The sequence below is a fragment of the Nannobrachium achirus genome (assembly GCF_963921795.1).
Source record: "Nannobrachium achirus genome assembly, chromosome: 20".
In the NCBI taxonomy this organism is placed as follows: Eukaryota; Metazoa; Chordata; class Actinopteri; order Myctophiformes; family Myctophidae; genus Nannobrachium; species Nannobrachium achirus.
This window is the reverse complement of record NC_137827.1, coordinates 54,049,169-54,064,789: the sequence shown is the minus strand read 5'-3', so window position 1 is coordinate 54,064,789 and position 15,621 is coordinate 54,049,169. Positions and strand designations below refer to the sequence as shown.

Sequence of the window (15,621 nt, the reverse complement as noted above, 5' to 3'; positions counted from 1 at the left end):
AGGATTTATTAGAGAAATGTCAACCTTCTGAATTCCAGTGGGAAGTTTCCGAAGTCAGTTATGATTTGGGGTGCTATGGCAACTGTAGTGCTTTTTTTTTTTTTTTTTTACAAAATATTCTAATTTTCTGAGATTGGTCTGTATTGTGACAGGAGAAGAGTGGGAAAGGAAATAATGCTAATAACACTTTTCTGTTATTAGCAATGTTGTTTTCTTAGTTTGGTTTCAAATTCTTAGCAATTTTTCTATTGATTCCTTTTTCGATTAATTGATGCATTGTTTTTTTTTTTATAAATCAATGAACAAACACTCTTTTATATAATAATCAACTACAACTGCTTAGTCAGTTTAACCACTTTGGCCATTGTACAACAGTAACATGCAAAAAACTACAAGCTCACAATTATTGTTTGAAACGTAAATACGTAAATAAATGAATAAATAAAACCAAATCATGATTTATTTAAATTTTAATAATATATTAGATTAGCTATTTTTGAAAAACATCTTGCAAATGTGTGGAAATCTTTGAATATAGATTTTTCTTCCTTTTTTCTTTTTTTTTAAGTTTGAGCATCGCTGATATGTATACAGCTCAACGTATAGTGTAAAAAAAAATGGAAACAGACATAGCATCCCACATCATCACTGACTGTGGAAACCTCCCACTGGACTTCAAGCAACTGTGACTTCAGAATGTTGACATTTCTCTATTATAAATCCTTGTTTTGAGTGGTCTCGTGTAATACTGTAATATTTTGAGATATAGATGTTAGATTTTCATAAGCTTTATGCCATAACAAAAAGAAGGGGAACAAAAAGAAAAAGGAAAACTGCATGTGCAATGTATCTATTCTAGAATATATCAAGATAAATTTTTTTTACGGAATTATGGAAAATAATGAACTTTTCCTCAATATACAGTAAATAGGCTTTTTTTATATATCTTTTGAGACAAAGCTGTATAGCAGCATAAGATTTTTCAGAAAACTGTTAGGATTTAGAAGACATTTGTAGAATCGGCCTACAGGTATTAATGGCTTAACACCCACCCCACCACCAACCTCGTCCGAGTCCCACTTGTCGGTGACACTCTTGTCCTGGTTGACCACGTATCCGGGAGGCAGCCAGTTGACCGGGGGGTCGAAGATGGACACCACCATCCTACTGGGGAGGCCCTTCTTCTTGCCCAGGCGGTAGAGGTTACAGTTGCTCACCTGGACAACGCATACAAAGAGAAAGAAACGTTAACATCATTGCCAACAAACAAAAGTTAAAGGTAGGGTGAGCGATTTCACTTAAGTTTCAGTTTTCATGTACGAAGGTGACAGGCAGGGGTCTTCCTACGAGTTACTTTTCGCTGAAGAACGACACCGTCTGTCATCACCATCTGATTTGTTTTCGTCAGAGTTTTAGCACACAACGCCTCGTGTTGCGAGGCGTTGTGAGCATATAGATCGGCTATTTTCACAATTTCTTCCTCTAATATTTTACAATGTTTAATTGTCATTTCAAGAGGTATAACAAAGTCCTTACATTGTCACTTTAGAAATGTGCAGATACCCTCTATACACTTAAACTTTATGTTGGTTTGTTTACTGTTGAGTGAGAAAACAGTGTTGCACATCAAGTTAATCATCTGGGGACCCCCCCAAAATAATTTGGGGACCCCCCCTTGGGCTCCCGACCCAGAGGTTGAGAACCACTGCCGTAAAAAAAAACAAGTTACCACTTGAACAGAGGAGACTGCACAAGACCTCTGCATAAAAGCATAATCAACTATCCCCAGACGCTGGCTCTAAACACAGACATATGGCGGCACTCACCACCGAATCGCATGTCGCCATGATGACAACGGGCGAGTATAATATTTGGATTTATTGTCGGCCAGCAGAGCCAATCAACGTTATGAATGATTATCCTGAATTGTCTATTTTTGTGCAGGTTAGCGTTTCATTTTAACGATCCACACCGGTGAAGAGAAGAACAGAATTCTTTTTTTCTTGGTCTGTCTAGCTGCTGAATGGCTGGAACCAGGGCCATTTCTCTGGACTCTTTTGTCTATCCCTATATCCCTTGAACCGGTTTTTCAGCCCAAGGACCCCTTAGCTGAGAGGAAGATGAAGCAGGGACCCCCAATATGTATTGTATAAATTGTGTTGCAGATTAAGCATTTTCAGACAGTTAAACTGACTCAAACCTGGTCTGCTCTTTTTCCCTCTACACACTCTCAGAAAATATCTGATCTGCTATTTTCAGCTAATGATCCCCACCACAAGGTTTGGCAGATCCCCTGTAGTAACTCTGAGGACCCCTAGGGTCTAGGGATGGGTCGATATGACAATTTCATATCATGATTATTGTGACCAAAGAAATCGTGATTTACGATATTATCGCGATAATCAAAATCCATTATCCTGGGGCGGAACATTTGCTACAAGCACACAACGCGTCGCAACGTGACGTGTTGTGAGCTTGTAGATCGGCAATTTTTTGGCAAAGAGATTTGTTAGAGAGTGAAAAAACTGTATCAAGTACGTATATTAGTACCTTTTATCAATTATAGAGGGTTTAAATGGTACCGGATATGCAGCTCTGCAAATAAAAGGTGAATTGATCCCAGTGCATGACGGAGGACGATATCACGATAAATTAAATCTCCTCAATACGATTATTGTGAGTTTTTTTTATCACGATAAACAATAATATCGCGTATCGTTCCATCCCTACTAGGGACCCTCTGTAGTAACTCTGAGGACCCCTCAGAGTTACTACATAGCCACCTGTTGAAGACCCCCCCCCCCCCCCCCCCCCCCTGACTTCAAACCCTATACATCACCTTCTTGCTGCGCATGTAGGAGAGGCGTCCCTCGTGCGCGTCGGGGTAGGTGCAGAACAGGTAGGTGGTGATGCCGTGCTTCAGGAAGGAGTCTCCCAGCATCTCCAGGCGCTCCAGGTTGAAGCCGTCGCTGGCGTTGGACAGGGTCAGGGCCTGCAGGATGAGGCCAGGGTTGGGCCCCAGGCTCTTGGTGGAGTCCCCCGCAAGAGGAGCGACGCCGCCGCCGCTGCTGCCGGGCTGCGGGACAGGGGTGGGCGATATGGTGATAAATATTGTTGAGACGATACAATGTCTCCACAAAGAGATATCGTATATATCGTGATACAGTGAGGGAGCCTTATAAAAAATGCTGATGAATTGAGATTCATTGCAGAGTTCCTTCATTTAAACCATTTTGGTCTAAATCAGTATGTTCTCAAACTTTAAAGAGGTGGTGCCATAGTTTTGTACTTTTTCTGTTTTTCATGTGTCTAGGAGGTTGAAAGTACTTCATTAGACCCCCTTATGTGTTTTTTTTTAGAAATTATGTATTCTCTTAGTATTTGTTTGTTTTCTCTTGGAGGCTGCCACCTTGTGGTGAAAAGTGTCAGTTAAAAAACACAGATACTAAGTATGTCACAGTATCAACTCCTCCCCTATTTACCATTCACCCAACACTGTGGGGTGTGGCTATATCAGCTGGGTCACCACCCACCATGACATCCATGCATACTTAATGAACTGGGGGTGTGGCCACATAAAAACCCAATTCTAACTCTTTCTGTATACTTTTTTGGAAAAAATCTTCCTCCTAGTACACAAATGAAACCAAATGGACCCGTAAGGGTCCATTTGGTTTCATTTGTATACTGTTAGAGTTACATACTTGTAAGGGTTAATTTAGACCTCCCAAAAGGAACCCAGAGAGTCCCTGGACCCCACATTGAGGACCACTGGTCTAAATGGTCTGTTACTCCTCCTTCTTTTAGGTTGTGTTACCTTGTAATGGTTGTACTGTTAAGTAACTTGAAACATAACCATAAAACCAACATGAAAAAGAATTGTGATAAGATCGTGTATCGTGATACAGCTTGGAATAATATTGTGATATTGTATTTTTCCATATCGCCCACCCCTACTGCGGGACCGTCATGACAATTTAGTGGATGATTAACAACTTAAAAAGGGGATATTTAACTTTCAAACATATTTGGGGTCATTTTAAGTTTCTGCTCGGGGCATAAAAGAGCACCCCAGAACATTGCTTGATTCAGTGTTTAGATGTTTGAAATCATTCCCTGCCATATCCAGAGTTATATCTTAACAGACATGCCTCCTTCCTACACAAACCCAATGTAAATTCAAACTCCATTGTAACCACGTTAAGATTCATTGAAAACACCCGTCCTTGGTTCTGGTGACTAATGTTGTCCCACTAAAATGACCCCAAACATGTTTGAAAATGAACTATACCTTTAAAACCTACATGGTTGACCGTTAGAGAAAAACTATTGCGATGGAGGTGATGATGTGATGATGGTGAACAACAGGCCTTACCGGCGGGTCGGATGAAGGTGCTGTGGTCGGGCCGCTGTCTGAGGTAGCTTTATTCACGTGGTCTGAGGAGGTCCTCCCTGGGGTACGCAGGGCTGTGGCAACATTGCAGACTAGTTAAGTAGACCATTAACTGCCAGACTAGTCATTGTAATTAGAAAAATTGGAACATGAATAAAAATTGAGTTTCTGTCTGCCCTTTAACACATCGGGTGCCCACGTGGTGTCTACACGCCAATCTCTTTGATGTCTCTGGACGCCCAGCCCCAGTGCCCACGACGCGTTTGACGCGTTTTACAATACTGTAGTTACTGTACATTGCTACCGCAATGAAGGCTCTACCACGGTGATCAAACGCCAACAATATGGGAAAAACACTACATTTCCCAAAATGCAGCGCGGTACATGTGACCAGGATGTGCAGTCTCCCTGCAGCCAATCACAAGCTTCTGTTCCTATCCTGCACTGCACTCTATCGTCCTCCCCTCGCAGGCTAGCACGACTCCTATGTATCATGGATACTAGTATTTTCCCAGTAACGGAGTCTCGGCGGAGATACACGTAACATGGCGGATTCTTCTCCTAGTCTAGCTTTTTCAATCACCATGTTCAATGCGCGGTCCTTTCTACCTACCGTGACACAAACGCTGTGGCCCAGGTTTGATAAAAAGATGTCCTGACTGAAAGAAAACTTTATCGTAAAAATAAACAGGACATCCGTGGATTACATTTACTCGTATCATGGATACTATTTTCCCAGTGACGCTGCGGAGGTAACGTAACATGGCGGATTCCTCTCCTGGTCTAGCTTTTTCAATCACCATGTTCAAAACGCGACCCTTTCTACCGCCCGTGATACACACGCTGTGGCCCAAGATTGGTAAAAAGCTGTCCTGACTGAAAGAAAAGATCATCGTGAAAATAAACTGGACATACTTGGATTACATTTACTCAACGTATTACGGATACTTTTTCCACGAAGCGAAGGTACGTAAATGACGTGTTGCCATGGAGACGATGGGCCCCTGTGAGGGTAAACCCTGAATTAACGTGGGCATCCGATGTGTTAAGGGCTTTGCACATAGGACCGTTGCGTTTTTTGTTTTTTTCGTTTGCTGCATGATTAAAATGCATTGGATTTGGTGTGCAAGGCTGTGCAGAATCCACACTGCGGATCTGAAGTCCGAGTCATCAAAGTAGTCAATGAGTTTTTACCGCATGCGACAAGGCGCACAAATCGAACTGGGTTCGATCGGGAAAAAATGCACTGCCGCAGCCACCTGCCGTGCGGAAAAAACACGTCTGTGTGCAAAGCCCTTTAGGCTTTGTAAACAAAAATTGCACATGGGAAGATAATATGTCAAATAATTGAAAACAAAGAAAGAAATGACATTTAATAATGTTATACTATAATGTACTATAACATAAACAAATAATGGAAAATAGCAGATCTACACCAGGCCTGGTGCGTACATACATTCACCACTCGTCTCCTCTGAAACGTGGCTGTGGTTGTGGGAGGAGCTGGGAGGAGAGGGCTGCTGCCGCCGCTGCACAGGAACTGAGGTAGTGGTTTGTATTGATTGGGTGGTGCCCTCCAGCCAAGGCTGGGAGGAGCGTTGGCAATCGTCGCGTTGGTGGTGGTGGTGAAGGTGCTCGTGTCGGGGGCCCGCGAGGGCAGTGCCATTGGTGAGGTTCCTTGTGCAGTCGTCGTCGTCGTCGTCGTCGTCTTCTCCTCCGGGCGCTAGGGCTGTCACAATCATGACGTTTTATACAGCGATTCATTATTGTCACTCTAAGACTGTAAAACTTCTGTTTGGCTTTTAGGCTTTGAAGTTGCACATGGCAGATATGACACATAGCCTAAATAAAATACATACATAAATAAATACATAAATAAATAAATACTGACATATTTGACAACTTTATACTTAAAATAAAAAATAAATACTGCCTAAATATAAAAAATAAATACTAACATATTTGAGAACGTTATACTTAAAAAAGAACATTGACCATTTTTCAATATGGAAACGATTATGACGTCAAATAATTGCGATTATGTTAAATAATTGCGATTATGTCAAATAATTGCGATCAGACCATCATGTAATAATGGTGGACAGGCCTACCGGGCGTCTCGGGGGCCACGGCTGGTCCTCCTTCTCCGGTGGTCACTCCTGGGGGCCCCTGCTGGGTCTCCGGGGGCGGAGGAGACCCCTGCAGGGGGGAGGAGTGGTGCTGGGGGTCCGGGGCCTGGGCTGCGGTCGCTGGCTGGCGTTTACAGTGATCACCGTCGTCTTCTTCCTCGTCCTCTTCGTCGTCGGTGCACGAGGAGATGAACGTCTTGCTGTCGATGGAGCGCTTCCACCCGAAGTCCAGGTTGGGATACCTGTACGAATAAAAATGAATGAAAATATGAAAAAGAGAATCTTTTAATAATCTTTTTAATATTAAGGGATATTTCACTTTGGGTCGTTATATTGTCTAATCAAGACAAGTTTTTGAATTGCTTGATTCAGTATTTAGATATTTGATATTGATTTTCCCATATACAAATTGTAACTTTAAAGTCCATTTCAAACGGGGTGCCTGCTGGCCTACTGGTCCAGGCGGATACCACTTAGGCATTGCCACATAGGCATGGATGCCTGGCGGCGTCGCCGGTACGATTCTCGATCGGGACGACCTTTGCCGCGTGACACACCCTATCTCTCCCCCCATTTCCTGTCAGTCTACTGTCCTATCAATAAAGGCATAAAAGCCCCAAAACAAATATTTAAAAAAGAAAAAACTCCATTTCAACCATGATATATAATCGCTGATTCCACAGGCCAGACATTCTTGGTGTTTTGAGGGACCAGCGTACCTGAAGTCGGGGGGCAGGTTCTGCGAGCCCACCCCGGCGTCGGTGGCCGTCTGCGCCCTCAGCTCCTCGGCGGTCAGCAGACAGTGCAGGCGGTAGAGGATGCTGGGCAGACATACCGCCTTCCTCCACAGGGAGGCTGGGATGGGGTGGATGGCACACAGCTCTGGCACCAGGATCTGGACAACACAACAGGGGCCTTTAATGTATTTCTTTATTTTTGCGGTGCCTGCCGCTTCACCATTTTGTTTTTGGTTTAATCCCGGGATCTGGGTTTCCCGGGTAGAACGCACTTAATTTCCCTCCCGGGAAATGGCTTGGGGACCCGCATGGGAGGAGTTATTCAAGATGGCGACCAGAACGATTTCTCCAAATTCAAGTCTATTTTCGTCAAAGATAGATAGAAATATAGTGACGACTATGAGAGACAATATAACTTTAGCGCAATAGACAACATGCACAAATGCGCTCTGTATAATGCGAAATATAGACTAGCCTACTCTGTAGCAAATATCAGTCAGAGTAGAGCCTATAGCCTAACCCTAAGACAATCTAGCACAATAGACATCATGCACAAATAAGCTCTGTAGCCTAATTGCATAAAAAAAGCAAAATTGCGCTAGGGTTATATTGTCTCTAATATTCGCCAGTATATAATATTTCTATCCATCTTTGAAGAAAATAGACTTGAATTGGCAAAATCGTTCTCCTACTACCAGCGAGTGTTGAGACAGAGAGAGAAACGGAGAGGTGGGGCGGGGGGGGCGATCTGCCTCAAGTCAACCTGTAAACAGCTACATGCGCTGTACGCACCCTGGCAACTTCATCCACCCCCTGTAAGGAGGACCCAACGACACTAGTCTGTTGAAGTTGACTGTGTCGCCCGCTCTGTTGTTGTCCCCCCCAGCAAGATATTCCAAATAAGAGAACACTAGCCATAACTAGGGCTGTCACGATATGACATTTTACGTGACGATTAATAGTCACTCAAATAATTGGCGATTAGCGATTTAATTGTGTTTTTGTCGTTGATAATTACATTTCTGTTTGGCTTTTAGGCTTTGAAGTTGCACATGGCAGATATGACACAAAACCTAAATACACGAAGAAATGACTGACATATTCGACAACTTACTACTTAAAAATAACATTGATAGTGGAAATAGCCGATCTACAAGCTCACAACGCGTCGCGATGCGACGCGTTGTGAGCTTGTAGATCTGCTATTTCCACTATTTCTGACATTTTTCAACATTCACGATTTTGACGATTATGACAAAATAATTGCGATAATGTCAAATAATCACGATTAGACGATTATGTAATAATTGTGACAGCCATAACTGTACCTGTTTGTTCTGCAGGCTCTCCCACTTGGCCTTCCTCTTCTCTGCGCTGCTGAGCGGCAGCGCCTTGCCCTTCTGGTTCAGGTGGCGAGGAGTTAGCAGGTTCAACCTGGAAGCACCAAGACAAACACAAGAGCAGCTTTACTACAAACCCCTGCCCACCAAAACACTCTGGGAGAAGAGGAAAAACGGGACATTATCCCTTCCAGCCAAGCAATTTCCTTTAAATTGCCAGACCTCTTCTTGCAAACCCTGCTAAAATTACCGTGGGGTGAATCATGACTCATTGGACACTTCTGGGGTTCCGTGGAAGCGGTCACCACCAGGACTCGGGTCAGTTCGGCCGTCGACTCTCAATCAAGCTAACCCATTTAGGCCTGAACACATTATGACGCAATATTTTATGCTTTAAATATAAAAAAAATAGCAGATATACAAGCTCAAAGCGCGGCACCGAGTGCCGCGCTGCGAGCTTGTAGATCTGCTATTTTTGAAAAATCGTGAAAATTAGAATTTTGACCCGATTCTATAAGTGTGTTTTGAATCCTTCCAAGAATCTGGCTAGCCATCGTCAAAGAAAAGGTCCTTTTCACTTAACTGGAGCTCAGTTAGTCTGTTCTTGAGAGACTACTATGTCAGTGGTTCTCAAACCTTTTCATGTGAAGGACCCCCAAAATGATATTATTTGGCCACGGACCCCCATTCCAAAATATCTAGTTCCAGGGACCACCCAGAAGCAAAATTTTAGTTACAAACGTTCGCTTTGAAAATACATATATTCAAAGATTTGCACACATTTTCACGACTTTTTCAAAAATAGCAGATCTACAAGCTCGCAGCGCGGCACTCGGTGCCGCGCTGTGAGCTTGTATATCTGCTATTTTTCAATAGTTAAAGCAGTCAATAATCCTAGGCCTAAATGGGTTAATGCATGAAGTGGAACTTATACGATTCTCTGCCCTAATGACGGAGCATCCATCTCATCTCGTTTCCCCTTTCACAGGACTGGATACGAGAGAGAGAGAACCTTGTCGGGGCAAAAAAAAAAAAAGTTTCCAAACTTTTTTCCACGTTTTGGAGAAAGGGCAGAGGCAAGCGATGTCAGGACGAGAGTGAATAATCTACTTCCTGAACGAGACGAGCCCAACTGCGCTGCTTCCATGACGTAAAAAGAGCACAGAGTTGAGCCACCATTTTCTTACCTTTTAATGTGCACGATGGTGCACAGGTCATGCATGGATATAATGCACGGATAATGCAAAAATAGCAGATCTACAAGCTCAAAACACGTTGCACTGCGACGCGTTTAGAGCTTGTAGATCGGCTATTGTTTTGCTATTTTTGACTGTATATGCAATGTGGCCCTCTGGAGTGAGTGTGATGACCAATGATGAAAAACTCCCATACCTACTGGGAGAAATACAACAATGTGCGAACACAGCAGCAAGATTTGTGAACTGTTGCGACAAAAGAAGGCTAGAAACGCAACCACCCTAAGGACTACAAACCATGGCTTGACATCTAGACCTACTGCGGTGCACATAAGGTATGGAACAGAGCTGCTACCTTTAAATGCATTTTGAGAAGAAATAATGCTGCTATTTGTTCGAAAAGCTTTATACCCTGTACACATATAAATTGTCACAATGCGACATAGCTCTGTTTACACAATGCTGTACCCCCTCCAACTGTATATTATGTTCCCCATTTGCAACTGCTTTGATTTTATTTGTGACACTTGCTTTGGCAATGTAAACGTGTGTTTTCTCATGCCAATAAAGCTCCTTTGAATTGAATTGAATTGAATTAGTCCATGGGCCATACGAGATGTCGGTATCGGAAAGGTGGCAAAGGTTATCATGCATTTTTGAAAAGCTCTATATCTGTAGATTATAAATGGTAAAATGGTAAATGGTGCATTTATATAGCGCTTTTATCCAAAGCGCTTTACAATGTGCATTACATTCACCCATTCACACACACATTCATACACCGGTGACGGTGGAAACCATGCAAGGCACCAACCAGCTCACCGGGAGCAACTTGGGGTTCAGTGTCTTGCCCAAGGACACTTTGACATGTAGACAGGAGAAGCTGGGATTTGAACCGCCAACCCATGGATCATTGGCCAACCCACTCTACCTCCTGAACTAGCTACAGCCGCCCTGTAGCTCAGGTTATCATACTTTGGTATGATAACCCTTTCTGAGACACAGCTAAATTGGTGTTATCAGCCGCTAGAGTTGGTGTCCCATTAACTTTACATTACAGGGAAAAAAAAGCTAAAAATTAATCTGCTTTAACACATATGGTGCCAAACCCGAGTTTCCCGAGTTTGTATTGGTACCAACGCTGTGCCGACCCCGAGTTTCCCGAGTTTGGGCCGTTTTTGAAGAAAACATTTTTTTTTTTTTTTTTTCCAATTTAAAAAAAAAAAAAAAAGTTTTTTGGACCTCCAGAAATGTGTTAGACATGATCGCGATCGGGAAATTGCATGTTTAACCCCCATACCAACCCATTCTTTCAAACATGGCAGCCATGTTTGTTTACATCTGAAGAAAACATAATGGCTGATAAATCATGAATGCCTGAACGGATTTCCAAGTGGATTTTTTTGTTTGAAAGCTGTGACCAGTGGGCACACACGTGGTGCATCATCTAGGCATGGGCGTGCACGATCCGTGCACTATAAATTACATGGAAGTCTATGGAGACCATGGCATCGTGGGACATTGAAGAGAAAAAATCATGGCACCAAAAAAGTTAAGTAACATATGAGGGGTCAAACTAGGGGTTTTTCATGATTCTAAATCCATTTCAAACATCTGTTTTGCATAAAAAAACATTCATTGGGCTAAAACGGCCCCCACAAAAGTGTGAAAAGTGATGACTCATCACTTTTCATCACTAAACCATAGTCTTGTGGGGCCGTTTTTAGCCCAAGGAATGTTTTTTGTGCAAAACAGATGCTTTCAATGGATTCAGAATCATGAAAAAACCCTAGTTTGACCCTTCATATGCTACTTAAAGCAAATTATTTTTTTCCCTGTAATGTAAAGTTAATGGGACACCAACTCTAGCGGCTGATAGCACCAATTTAGCTGTGTCTAAGAAAGGGTTATCATACCAAATTATACTCTACAGATATAGAGCCTTTCAAAAATGCATGATAACCTTTGCCACCTTTCCGATACCGACATCTCGTATGGCCCATGGACTAAATTGAGTGTGAAAATATAGTGGCCCTCTCCATCACCAAAGTTGCCCACCCCTGAATCAAAGATTCCCCCCCATGATGCTGACCTGGAGGAGGTGTGGTCGACGTCCAGCAGAGGCTGGTTGAGGTTGGACAGGTCCAGGTTGTACTTGGTCTTGTAGTACTCGGCGAACGTCTCGTACTCCGGCGACGGGAACTTGCTGAGCGGCGTGAGGTCCGTGTACACGTCCGCCACGTAGAAGCGGTGAGGCTGGTCGAAGTTGCGATACCTGAGAGGGGGGGGGGATTATCCTCTGATTATAGAACAATTAATGCAGGGGTCTTCAACGTTTTCAGGCCGAGGACCCCTTAGCTGAGAGAGAGATGAAGCAGGGACCCCCACAACCTGTTCATAGATTACATATAGTTTCATTGTTTGACAGCACAATCATCAGTGTATTTTGGATTCATGTCAATTTCAGATATTTAACCACTTAAACCGTCAATAGGTAATTAACTTGACCTATCACTCTGTACTTAGTCTGCTCCTTTTCCCCTCTACACCAAACCTCTTTGCAGAAAATAGCTGATAATAGATCTGCTATTTTTGGCTAAAGTTGTGGTTGATATAAAAAAAGAGAAAATACGTTTTTTTATCGATTTGGAGGACCCCCTGTAGTAACTCTGTTGAAGACCCCTGTTATAGAACAATTAAACTGTTAACATTCCCTTTACTTTCCTCAAATATACATACAGTAAGCTCAAATGCATATTTTAGAACCTGTAGGAAAATGCGGAATGCTATGCTCGGTCTTTACACTTCCAGAGATAAATTAACACATTAACATTTTACTTAGGGTGGACGTTTTTGTATTCCTGGTAAGGTAATGGTGCATTGTGATTGAGCCCAGTTGCCCGGCGGTACCTTGGAATGATGACAGCATCCTGGTAGTCCTCCAGCTTGAAGGTGAAGGGGTTCTGTTTGGTGTACTGAGTGGTAGGAATGCCAATGCGGGCCTCCGACTTCTCAATGTCCTCCATGAACTTAAAGTCCAGATCTAGTGTGCTGGAATCCCCGACTGACGACAGGAAAACACCACAAATAAAACACCAACACGTACAAGACAATTGGCCTCAAAAATTGTAAATATAACAAAGTAAAAGCACTGAAACCTTTCAAAAATGAACTTGTTCGAAAACAGTAGATCAGTACTTGAGTCAAATTGGAAACCTCATGTCAAAAAGAACTGTTATTTTTCAGGATTCAAATTAAAAATATATAAAAAAACGTGATGTTTGATGTTTTTGAGTGACGCTGTAGTATGATCAAGTAGTGCATTAATTTACGTCAAAAAGTCAGAATATGGAGGTGAAATTTACTTTCCGCTAGAGATCTGCACGTGACTGATTTTGTAATCCCATTACCGCCCGCTCCCGATTTCTGACCAATCCCGCCCGCCGCCGCAATGATTTCATTGTTGACCGCCCCCAGACAATTCCTGCCCGCCTCTCAAACAAATTATGTGCATTTAGTCTCGCAGACTCTCGCGGCACATAGTACTACAGCACGTCCGACAAATAGTCTCCCTCCCAAGAAGGCACGTTGACGTTTGTGGAGTCCTGCATCTTTATCCATTGCGATCCAAAACCATTACCAAACAAGTGCGCGAGAGAGGAGCAACAGTGAAATAGTGAGTGACAATGCCGCCGCGACAAAGTGAAATTGCGTTCTCTACATATTCACTCATCTTGCTAAAGTATAGATAAAAGCTCTATGTCTGGTTTATTGCAGGAGAGTGTGATTTTGCGGGGTCCGCTGGCTTTATTTTGACCGCCTGCTCCCGCCCGCAGGGATTAAAATACCGCCCGCGCCGCAACTATTTGCGTCGGGTCCTGCAAGTCCCACGGGAGTGCGCTCCTGCTGCAGACCTCTGCTTTACGCCACTGATATAATGCAGACTGCTTTATTGTCCCCATTAACAACCTCTGATATATCATGGCACAGGTTATGGGCAAGATGGATCTAAACACAGATTTCACTCAAATGTACTTTTAGATCACTCTGCAAACGCAGACCTTTTCATGTCATTCTAAATTATTTTGCTATGCTCTTGTTTTGTTATGAGCTCACTAGGGCAACAGAGTAATGTCCAGTATCCCATGTCATGGTTACACCATACTTTTACCCGCATAATTCTAAATGCTGAATAAAAAGAATCTCTAGCAGTGACACATCAACCTTTCCGAGAGACTAGCGACAACAAATATAAATCACGGAAACCTCCAGTTAGGGGGATAAAAGCAAAAACTAAAACTCACGGCTTAAAATGTGTCCCCAACTGTGATTTATGAAACGGCGAGAAATGTCCCCCCCCCCCACTAGCACTGTGTTTCCTAAACACCCTAACACAATATGTAGAACCAGTAAAGTTGAAGAAACTTCAGACTAGTTAGGGAAAGTTAGCCGAGTCTTTGACCAATCTAGGAACTAAATGCTTACCAATAGCTGTCTTCACAAACGTGTTCATAAAGGTGTCTACTATCACCTCTGAACTTTGTCAAACCCAACTCCCTTGGGAAACTTTGTGGGAGCCAATCAAAGTTGGGATCTCATTGACTTTACTGAAATAATAATACAATAATACCTGCTTTAAGTAGCATGTGAGGGGTCAAAATAGGTTTTTTTCATGATTCTGAATACATCGCAAGCATTTGTTTTCCTCGAAAAGCATTCCAGATTGGTAAAAGACTCTGCTAACTTTCCCTAACTAGATTGAGGCTTTAAACCTTGCTTTTATGAAATATCCGAGACTGCTCCGGTTTTATGGAAGATGCTTCTGAACATGTATTGTATTGCTAATTTGACAGTCATTCAAATACTATATATAAAAAGTTGAAACATGTAGATAGGAGGTTTCTGCTCGATAGCAACTATATTTTGCAGCAAAGCGTGAGCAATTAGGAATTAAAGGACAACTCCGCCCTAAATCACTACTAGGCTCATTTTCCTAGTTATATTGATCCAAAATTACTGTCCATGGGGTCTATTGGGCACAAATGACCCTGTCGTCCAGTTTCCCCAGCAGAAGCCAGCAACTCTCATAGCATAGAGTGGAGCCTATTAGCCTATCACTTTTACACTATTTGTTGTGGTGAAAAGTGTTTTTATTTTTCATGAATGTGGTACTTAACTAGTTGTCATTCCAAACACATCCATGCCATCACTGTCCTATAAAAGCCATCACGCTCACCCCAAAACATGATTTATGAGATTTTGGTGGCTTGTGTGGGACAACCAAGGCATGGATGGGTTTGTAATGACAAATAGTAACACATTCATGGCACCCCATCTTTTTTTTTTTTTTTTCATTTATGTTTTATTGTATTTTTCATGTAAATCACAAAAGATAAAACAAACGAACATAAAAAACAATAGAACAAACCAAAAGAAATACACCAAGGGGGAGGTATCTGCCACTCTACACATTAGTTACTCTCTATACATACAGCACATTTATTTCAAAATGCACGATCCACTGTGGGGCGAACTCAAACCACATCTCTTAACAGGAGGTCAAAATATACATAGAATAAATGTCAAATAAAAGAGAAAATTAAATCAGGCCTTGTATTAGCGACATCAGTAAGCCATTTAGACCAGTTGTCCATGAAAATCTCCCCTTGACCCCTAAAGTTAAATGTGATTCTCTCCATAATATATATATTATAGATTAAATCAATCCATTCATCTATAGTTGGTATAACATTAGTGAGCCATTTTTTTGTTATGGCCTTTTTGGATGCTACTAGTAATACCCTTAGCAAATATTGATCCTGCTTT

General features: G+C 42.4%; 1 protein-coding gene across 1 annotated transcript in view; it reads right to left on the bottom strand.

Moving 5' to 3' along the window:
• Nucleotides 1–15,621, bottom strand: part of dicer1 (dicer 1, ribonuclease type III) — a gene marked incomplete at both ends in the record, with an annotated part of 72,619 nt that overhangs the window by 19,965 nt on the left and 37,033 nt on the right. Inside the window, 9 exon segments of the mRNA XM_080751145.1 lie at nt 1,065–1,217; nt 2,840–3,043; nt 3,045–3,076; nt 5,850–6,122; nt 6,505–6,764; nt 7,242–7,417; nt 8,588–8,693; nt 11,888–12,070; nt 12,706–12,859. Of these exon segments, the coding sequence (XP_080607271.1) occupies nt 1,065–1,217; nt 2,840–3,043; nt 3,045–3,076; nt 5,850–6,122; nt 6,505–6,764; nt 7,242–7,417; nt 8,588–8,693; nt 11,888–12,070; nt 12,706–12,859 (1,541 nt within the window).